At 37.0% G+C, this 10,557-nt stretch overlaps 1 protein-coding gene across 1 annotated transcript in view; it reads left to right on the forward strand.

Annotated features, from left to right (window-relative positions):
- LOC121373284 overlaps positions 1-9,933 on the forward strand; it is a 12,440-nt gene extending 2,507 nt beyond the window's left edge. The window contains exons 2-11 of the mRNA XM_041499811.1: positions 277-387; positions 827-908; positions 1,319-1,401; positions 2,693-2,780; positions 3,693-4,778; positions 5,313-5,380; positions 6,780-6,867; positions 7,188-7,264; positions 8,072-8,150; positions 8,732-9,933. Coding sequence (XP_041355745.1) covers positions 277-387; positions 827-908; positions 1,319-1,401; positions 2,693-2,780; positions 3,693-4,778; positions 5,313-5,380; positions 6,780-6,867; positions 7,188-7,264; positions 8,072-8,150; positions 8,732-8,843 — 1,874 coding nt within the window. The 3' untranslated portion in view covers positions 8,844-9,933. The remainder of the gene's footprint in view (positions 1-276; positions 388-826; positions 909-1,318; positions 1,402-2,692; positions 2,781-3,692; positions 4,779-5,312; positions 5,381-6,779; positions 6,868-7,187; positions 7,265-8,071; positions 8,151-8,731) is intronic.
- The last annotated feature ends 624 nt before the right edge of the window (positions 9,934-10,557 follow it).

A 10,557-nucleotide genomic window follows, 5' to 3' on the forward strand; every position in this document is an offset into this window, starting at 1 on the left:
AGATAGATAGATATATAGATAGATAGATAGATATAGATATAGACAGATAGATAGACAGACAGACAGACATACTGACAGACAGACAGACAGACAGACAGTTATATAGGTAGGTAGGTAGGTAGAGAGATAGACAGATACATAGACAGACATCTAATAGCTGTTGGCTCAAATTGCACGAGTCAATGGAAACTGTTATTTTAATTATATATACATGTACAATATTAATACATGTTTTTAAATCCCAGCTTTATAATTTCTTATTGTTGTGTTTTGTAGTCACGGATGTAACAGCCTACATACCGTTTCGGAACAGTCGGCCACGATCTTTTGACAGAGGAAGTCCAGTTAGTGCCTCACCAGTGAACAGCGCTTTACAGCCCAGGCCTGGTAAAATTAGTTTTTCTTTTTTAAAAGATCGTTTCTCTTTATTGTAATTTGTTGTGCTAATGTCCTATTAACGTAGAAACACACTTTATTTCTTTCTTTGATATAGGCATAGTTAATGGGGAAGGTTAATGGTGATTTTTGAAATGCCACGAAAAATGCAGTGAGGAACAATTATTATTTTTTTTTTTTTATTTTTTTTAAACAATTATTTTTGTTATTGTTTTGTTATTATTATTTTGTTATTATTGTTATTATTATTATTATTAATTATTATTATTATTATTATTATTATTATTATTATTATTATTATTATTTAATTATTACTACTACTATATTATTATTACTATTACTTTTTAATTTATTATTATTGTTACTGTTTTGTTGTTATTGTTATTATTATGTTTTTTATTATTATTATTATTATTATTATTATTTACAGTATGTGCTATTCAAGACCTTATGACGTGCTGGTTTCCTTGCTATGGACGACGATGTTTAAATCACCCACAAGCCAGATGCACGTGAGTTCAAATCCTGTGGTCAAATACGTCAAATATATTTTATATCAATGTATGAAAAAAAATATCTGAGAAACTGTGAGAGAGAGAGAGAGAGAGAGAGAGAGAGAGAGAGAGAGAGAGAGGGGGGGGGGGGGTGAGAAAAAACAGATAGAAAGAGACAGATATAGAGATAGACAGAGACAGAGGGCAAAAAGAAAATGATATGTATGTGTTATCTGTGTTTGTGTAGGGGTATGCCAATTATGTGTTTGTGTAGGGGTATGCTAATTATGTGTTTGTGTAGGGGTATGCAAATTCTGTATATATGTTTTCTGTGTTTGTGTAAGTGTATGCAAATATATGTGTTTTCTGTGTTTGTGTAGGGGTATGTAAAGTATATACATGTATGTGTGTTTTCTGTTTTTGTGTAGGGGTATGCGAATGGGCTGTGTCTGTCGCCCGGTGTGGGTCCTAGGGGGAAAGGAAGTGGACTGCACAGCTCCACCACCACCAGGTGAGATCCTTTACACAATCATATCTCCTGCACGGATAAACATAGCATCAATATTGTGTTTTTGAATTGAGAAAAACCATATCGTAAACACCCCACCTCCACCCTAAAAAAATAATAATCCGGTAATAAACATAAACACCAACAACAACAACAACATTCATTTCAACTTATTTTCGTGCTTATATCCAGTTAAGGTTCAAGCACGCTGTCCTGTGCACTCACCTCAGCTATCTGGGCTGTCTGTCCAAGACAGTGGGCTAGTTGTTAGTTGGTTAGTGGTTAGAGAGAGAAAGAGAGAGAGAGAGAGAGAGAGAGAGAGAGAGAGAGAGAGAGAGAGAGAGAGAGAGAGAGAGAGAGAGAGAGAGAGAGAGAGAGAGCATACCCATTGGTCCCTCAAGAACTCGCTCTGGATTGGAGCCGGTACCGGGCTGCGAACCCTGTACCTACCAGCCTGTAGTCCGATGCCTTAACCACTGCGCCATCGAGGCAACAAAAACAACAAAACACAAACAACAAAAAGAGAATTTATTAAAACGACAACACAAAATAATAACAACAAAAATAAATTAACGAATTTAAGAGCAAACGAAAATATAATACATGTATACAGGTAATATGAATTTATGATACTGTCTATACAAAACATAATTAACGAATTTAAGAACACAACAAAAATATAATACATGTGTGTGTGTGTGTGTGTCTCTCTCTCTCTCTCTCTCTCTCTCTCTCTCTCTCTCTCTCTCTCTCTCTCTCTCTCTCTCTCTCTCTCTCTCTCTATATATATATATATATATATATATATATATATCTTTCTTACACACCCGTTTGTGAGAACATTATTCGTTATTTTTGAGAACACATACTAATAACAGATTTATGTGTGATATCAATTTAAAGACATAATACTGGCTGCTCCTAGATGATAACAAGGTTGCCAGTGACATACCAACCAGTCAAAAAAGGACATCAAAATTTTGTGACGTTGACGTTAACTTGAAATTGACTTGTCTGTGACGCATAAGTCAACTACAAACAATAGGGCCGTAAATGGGTTTGTTAAATAAAAGGCGTTTAAATTTATTTTAAAACTGGGTTTTTTAAGGTTGTGTAAAAATTTCACTCGTTAGATACGTTTTGAAGCAACTCGTTGTAAGTAAGTAACTAGTTTAACGTGCTCATATACCACTGTGGTTTCGAACTTGTTGTAAGATAAATGATATCTAACGGACACTCATGTACTATGTAGATTCCTAAAATACCTATAATTCTTTCACCCCGTTTACTTCAGTGTGTCCCATGGGCCTGCCACTTGTAGCCTGCACCAAGAACCCATGCATGTTCGCCAAGTGTCTCCAGTATCCACACGCAGAATGCAGGTTAGTATTCCTTTAGTTTGAGGGGTGGGTGAGTGGGGGAGGGGACGGGACGGGACGTAGCCCAGTGGTAAAGCGCTCGCTTGATGATCGGTCGGTTTGGGATCGATCCCCGTCGGTGGGTCTATTGGGCTATTTCTCGTTCCAGCCAGTGTACCACGACTGGTATAACAAAGGCTGTGGTATGTGCTATCCTGTCTGTGGGATGGTGCATATAAAAGATCCCTTGCTACTAATGTAAAAATTGTTGCGGGTTTCCTCTCTATGGCTGTGTCAAAGCAGATGTCAAGAAGATAACAATGAACAAATTTCAAGAAAATAATATTGAGCTAAAATAAAGAAAGTAATATTGAACACAAAATTATATTGAGCAGCTGTCAAAAAATAACATTGAGCAAATATCAAGAAAATAATATTGAGCAGATGTCAAGAAAATAACATTAAGCAAATGTGAAGGAAAGTTATATTGAGCAAATGGCAAGAAAATATTACTAAGCAAATGACAAGCAAATAATATTGAGCAAATGACAAAAAATAAATATTGAACAATAATAATACTGAGCAGATGAGAAGAAAATAATATTGAGCTAATGCCAAGAAAATAATATTGAGCAAATGACAAGTAATAATATAATATATATAATAAATGGCACAAAAATAATATTGAATAGAAATATAAGTTTGAGCAAAATGGTAAGGACCTAATGATATGAGAGTTTATTATAAATGTGCCAGCTCTTTGATCACAAACATTTTTATCTTATTTTGTATATTTCAAAGGTACAAGTAAGAAAATACAGCAATAAACAAACGCGTTTGTAAGCAGTAACAGTAATGTTGCAATAAGAAGACTTTTTAAAAATAAAATAAAAAACAAGAAGTATTTCCTCATGTTTTGAGTTTGTTCTATTCCAGACCAAATTACTGCGGAGGCTGCGGCGTAAACTTTTTCATCCAAGGAATGCCGGTGAAATGCGAGGGTGCCATAACTATATTCCCAGAACTAGCAGTCCAGGGATCCAATCCTAGTCTGCAAAACGGACGATTAAATATTGTGATGCAGAAACCTCAAAGAAACATTGATACATCGCCCATTTTCACAGCTAGTAAAATAGCAAATAATCAAAATGGCGGTTTGCCAATCTCTACTGGACCTCAGGTCATCCCACCACAAGGGAGTGGTTCCGGAATCCCCATAGCAACAGGACCTGTCGGTCCAGCTATCACAGATCCCCAAGGACCTGTAGATTTAGGTCCCCAAGGTCCTGTTATAAATCCTTCACATGGCATTAATGTAGGAAACCCCCTGGGCCCAGTCATTGGACAGCCTATTGTCGACCCTGTCCAAGGGCCTGCTTTTGTTGAGGGTCCTCAGGGCCCAGTAGTTACACAACCTATTACAGACCCTATTCAGATGCCTATTGGAGGTCAACAAAACCCAATTATCAGTGCCCCTATTACAGACCCTGTTCAGATGCCTATTGGAGGTCAACAAAACCCAATTATCAGTGCCCCTATTACAGACCCTATTCAGATGCCTATTGGAGGTCAACAAAACCCAATTACAGATGGACCACAAGGCCCTATTATTGACCCTGCTCAAGGTCCCGCTATTGGAAATCCTCAAGGCTCGGATATTAACAATCCAGCTATCACCAACCCCAACGAAGTGGGTTTTGGTTCAAGCAGATTCTTTAGTGACGGCGCTGGATCTCAGCCCGATATAACTGGACCAAACCCTGTCGGATCGCAGCAGCCTACCGGTCCCGTTGGTCCTATAGCAGGACAAGGAACTGACATCACTGGACAAGGGTCTCAATCCGATCCTACTGGAAATCCTACAGGACCACTACAGCCTACAGACCCCGTCAACACCAGAGTTAATCCTGAGGTACTCCAGATTCTTCAGACAGAAACGTGTGATCCTAGGTACGGTGTTGCTGACTGCACCGAAGATCCGTGCTTTGGACAGACGTGCAGTCGTTCTGGAGCTGTCTGCAGGTAAACACGAATACGATTACGATTACGAATATGTTGATTGCCGATCATGTCATAGCTTATTACACACATAGTAAATATACTAAAACAATATTAATTAAGAGACGAGTAAACGTTTGGGTGATTCTTTGCTAGAGTCGTATTATTCTACAAACTTTTGGTCAACGGTGACTTCTAACCATTGGAATCATATTCATATACTGACCATTATTTGAAACTCAGTAGCCGATGTGTAATTGTGTGCTGGGGTGTCGTTATATCTCTCTGTGCCCCCCTCCCCATCTCTCTCCTTCTCTCTCTCTCTCTCTCTCTCTCTCTCTCTCTCTCTCTCTCTCTCTCTCTCTCTCTCTCTCTCTCTCTCTCTCTCTCTCTCTCTCTCTCTCTCTCTCTCTCTCTCTCTTCTTCATTCTGTATCTCTCTCTGTGTCCTGAGATGACACAATTCCAGTTTGAAAAGTGAACGTTACTATGATGATAATGATGATGATAATGATGATGTTGTTTTTTCTTCAATAAACAATTTCATCAATAATTTCAGACCAAGTAGATGTGGAGCCTGTCACGCCAAATGGTTCATCGGCAATGATGAGGTAGACTGTACGCCAGGTAACTATCTAAATATAGATTCACATTTTTTTTTCTTTCTTTTTTATTGTCCCCAGAAACATCACCAAGGTCAAGGTTGGGGCCTTGAATCATTGCTGTACATGGTATTATTGTATATACATAAACGATACATAATTAAAGCTATACATTCGTATGTAAAGCACTTATTAAACAATATGTGTATACATATGCATGTGCGTGTGTGTGTGTGTAAAGAGAGAGAGAGAGAGAGAGAGAGGGGAGGGAGAGGGAGAGGAGAGAGAGAGAGAGAGAGAGAGAGAGAGAGAGAGAGAGAGAGAGAGAGAGGGGGGGGGGGGAGACTGACAGAGAGACACGGACGTGTGGAGTAACAGGGATGAAACCGAAGATAGACGAAAGGGAACACAAACGGCGCGAGCCGTATGCACACATACATAGTATTCAATATTAAGATGAAACTTTTAGGCTTAACATGATACTGTAAATCGGGATATTAGCAATGCAAAAACCTTACATAATTGAAGAGGAAATATTCTGGAGACTAGGAAGAAGAGTACTAGAAATAGAAACAAAGAGAGAGAGAAGAAGAAGAAGAAACAAATATAAAAAATAAAAACCACTTTCTTGAAAGATAAATAAGATCAATGCGATCTTAAAAAGAAAAGAGATTATAGAAAGTCGAGATACGTTTTCCGAACTGGCGATATTTTGTTATTAATTCACACTTAATAGTAGATGTGGAACGTGACATAATAAAAATAATCGGAGGGCAATAATGTAGGTTCACCTTAGGCTTGACATAAAGGACACGTTCATGTTTTCATTCATTTCAACTTATTTTCGTGCTTATATCCAATTAAGGTTCAAACACGCTGTCCTGGGCACACACACCTCAGCTATCTGGGCTGTCTGTCCAGGACAGTGGTTAGTTGTTAGTTTGTTAGTGGTTAGTGAGAGAGAAGAGAGTGCAGTGGCCTTACACCTACCCATTGAGCCATTAAGAACTCGCTCTGGGTTGGAGCCGGTACCGGGCTGCGAAACCTGTACCTACCAGCCTGTAGCCGATTGCTTAACTACTGCGCCACCGAGGCCGGTTAAAGGATACATTTAAGCTTTTGATGTGTTTGTAATAGCAACTGCTTTATGCTATTAAAGTATGTTGAAATAATTTTATATATACAATGTGTATCTCTGTCTGTTTATATTTATCCATTTGATTAAAAGTTTCTTTGTCTTAGTATCATTTTATTAAGTTATAAAAAAATATTCATAAAATTAGAGCACTTTATAAATTATAATAATTGGGAATTGGTCTTCTGAATATAACGTGGTACGTATCGCAATTCATGTTCCTGTATCGCGATATATCGCAATGCAAAACATTTGGCAAAACCCATAACTATTCGTGTTTCTATTTCAGACTGCCCGATAGGAGTTAGAAAAGCCCGGTGTCTGTTTGATCCATGCAGCCGATTCAGCTGTCCGGCCTTCCCAAATGCAATCTGCAGGTAATGCTCATTCATTCAAGGTTCAAACACGCTGTCATGGGCACACATTTCATCTATCCAGGGCAATGGTTTACTGGTTAGTGAGAGTGAGAGTGAGAGAGCGAGAGAGAGAGAGAGAGAGAGAGAGAGAGAGAGAGAGAGAGAGAGAGAGAGAGAGAGAGAGAGAGAGAGAGAGAGAGAGAGAGAGAGAGAGAGAGAGAGAGAGAGAGAGAGAGAGAGAGAGAGAGAGAGAGAGAGAGATATATAACAACAACAAAATAATAATAATAATAAACATTAGCACATGTGTGTAGTTAATGTTTTTTAATATTTTATTGCAGAATTAACCGATGTCGCACATGTCGTGCCGAGTGGCTTGTTAACGGAGTACCAGTCAACTGCGATATAGAAAAACAAGGTAAGTACATCATCGTCAACGTCATCATCATCATCATCATTATCATCGTTGTCGTCGTCGTAATAGCCATCCATCATAATCGTCATCATTATGACTATCATCAACAGCCACTAAAATATTGTGTTTTATTTAACGACACCACTAGAGCATTAGTAGCAAGGCATGTTTTATATACACTATCCGACAGACAGAATAACACATACCACGACCGTTGATGTACCAGTCGTGGTGCACTGTCTATAACAAGAAACAGCCCAATGGGCCCACCGACGGTGATGGATGCCGGACTGACCGAGCAAGTGCTTTACCACTGGACTACGTCCCGCCCCAACAACACCCACTAAGGCACCACTGAATGAATGAATGAATGAATGAATGAATGAATGAATAATGTTTAACGAAACCCGAGCACAAACAAAATCAACTATCCAAATTCCAAACTTATTAATAAACATAGTGTAGACAGGAATGAAAGAGTGATATTTATGAAAGACACAATGAAGTATATTAATTTTAAACATGAAAACGACAAGAATAAACGCTATGGGTAGAGCATGAAGAATGGTAAACAAACCGAATTATCAGCATAAAGCGAAACACATATTTAAAACTATTGTCACAGATTCTTATAGAACTAATTTAAAAATTTGCAAGAGGTGCAGAACGTGTGATGTATTCGTCATTCTCGGAGAAACCCTGAGATTTTCCAAGGATTTATTCGCCAGGGTCCCATGTCAGATGGGACTCATGTAGTATTCTCTATATATTTATAATCTATATACTATTAATGTTTTTTTTCCTCTCCAGACTGTCCCCCTGACCAGGTGCGGACGTGCCCCAAGTGTTGGATGTCTGTATGCCCCAGCGACCTGTCAGCTCGATGCAGGTGAGATATTTGCAGTTGTTTAGAGTTACCATAGATGTTGCTACCATAATTTGCCCATCTGCCGTCATCATTGTCCCAGTATTCGCTAATGATGATAATAATAATAATAATAATAATAACGCAATTATTATGATTTATTATTATTATTGTTATTTTTATTAATATATTATTGTTAGTTGTCGTAGTTATTATTATATTACTGTTATTGTTATTATTAGTAGTAGTACTATTATTGTCGATGTTCTTGATATTTGTATTATTTATTATATTATTAATAGTATTATTTTGTATTATTAATCAATAACAATGTCGGGTTTAGCGAGCTCTGAAATACTGCCTTACAATGTGGATAATTCACATATTTCAACATGCATCCAATATATAAGATAAAATGATGTGAGAAAATGTAAAACTAATACTGATATTATTATTATTATTATTATTATTATTATTACTATTAATTTATTATTATTACTATTGTTATTTTGTAATTATTATTGTTATTATTGTTATTGTTATTATTATTGTTGTTGTTATTGTTATTGTTATTGTTTTTGTTATTATTATTTTATTTTTTCCAGAGTGACTGGGTGCACTGATCCGTGTGGGATGGAGTTTTACAAACATGTAAATGGAAATATCACAACTGTCGACTGCACAATCGGAGGACAGTTTAAATCAAGACGAGGCTGAACCTGACAACGAGGCTTACTGTTACATATTCATGAGTTTAAAACGCGGCACAAGAAATGAAAACGAGACTTACTGTGACATATCTCGAGGCACAAGAACTCATGGACATTTAGAACAGTATACACGTATATGAGACAATTTCGTTTATTTATTTTTGAATCACATCCAGACAATTAAATGTGGGGTTAATACATAATATAATTTAACATTTATATTTATATGCCTAATTTCAAATAAAACTACTAATTATAAAAATTAAACAAACAAGCAATAGGTTTTAATCGTGTTCAAAATAGTTTCTTACCCAGACACGAGTGCAGAGGTAGGAGGGGATTGGGTGGAGGGTTCGAGTGTCAAAACCCCTCATGCTGAAGCAATTTTTTTTGGTTGTTTTTTCAATACATTTTTTTGGGGAGAAGCATTACTCGACTCCCCCCCCCCCCCCCTAAACATCGCTCGCCACAGTCTAGAACCCCTGCTAATATTTCTGACAAACTAAATGGAAAATAGTGTCGATTTTCATTAGAACGCACAAAACTACACAACGAAATCCAATGTTTTATCGTTATGTCTGTGTGTGTTTAGATAGTGATGTCAATAGGATTTTTTAATAGATATAGGAGCAAACATTGAGTGTCAAGTGAAACTCTGCTAGCATGACTGCCTTCAGTAAGATAACTCTAGTATCTGTTGTGTAGCGTAAAACGAGTTATCTCCCATGGTGATAATGTTTTAAAAATAGCTATTGACCGACCAACAACTTTTATTATTGGTGCTTGTCTATCAGCGTGCATTTGATGATATGAACGTTAAAACCCCCAGATGTTTACGATCAAGTTAAGTCAATTTTTATTTTTTTATTATTTTTTGTTTCATTTCTTTTTTGTCTTTATTATTATTATTATTATTATTATTATTAATGTTTTAAAATATATATTATTGTAAACCAACATTTTGTTCTGTTCAATGTCATTTGAAATTTTTTATTTTCTCTAATGTGTTCATTATTATCATTATTTGTGTTCATACAGACGAAATCATGTATTCATGTTATGTGTCATCCACTACAGTTAATAAATAAATATATTTAAGTTAATTTGAGTTGCTTGTATTATTTTAGTCCCGTATTTCAACTGTCTACACGTGACGTGCACGTGTTATCAAAATGCTATCTTACTTTGCATTGAAGCTTCACGTTGTTAATCTGACATTAATCGACGTTATATCTGTTGTTATATATGTACGTACGTACGTACCTACATACGTACCTACATACCTACATACCTACCTACCTACTTACCAACATACCTACTATATGTCTATGTTTCAGCCAGTGCCCCACAACTGGTATATCAAAGGCCTTGGTATGTGTTATCCTTTCTGTGGGATGGTGCATGTACAAGATCCATTGCTGCTAATCGAAAAGAGTAGCCCATGAAGTGACGATAGCAGGTTTCCTCTCTCAATATCTGTGTGGTCCTTAACCATATGTCCGACGCCATATAACCGTAAATAAAATGTGTTGAGTGCGTCTTTAAATAAAACATTTCCTTCCTTCCTTTGACTCCATTGACTTCCATCTCATTTCTTTCCGATCTGGCTGCTCCTCGTATATTTTGCTGTCCACCTCAACATCTCAGTCCTTGTCTCTCCAACCGCGACTGGTGCTTGTCTACATTTTGTTGTGTCAGGGTTGGGGCTCAGTCATGTTATA

The sequence above is a fragment of the Gigantopelta aegis genome, chromosome 5 (genome assembly GCF_016097555.1).
Source record: "Gigantopelta aegis isolate Gae_Host chromosome 5, Gae_host_genome, whole genome shotgun sequence".
NCBI classification, from domain to species: Eukaryota; Metazoa; Mollusca; class Gastropoda; order Neomphalida; family Peltospiridae; genus Gigantopelta; species Gigantopelta aegis.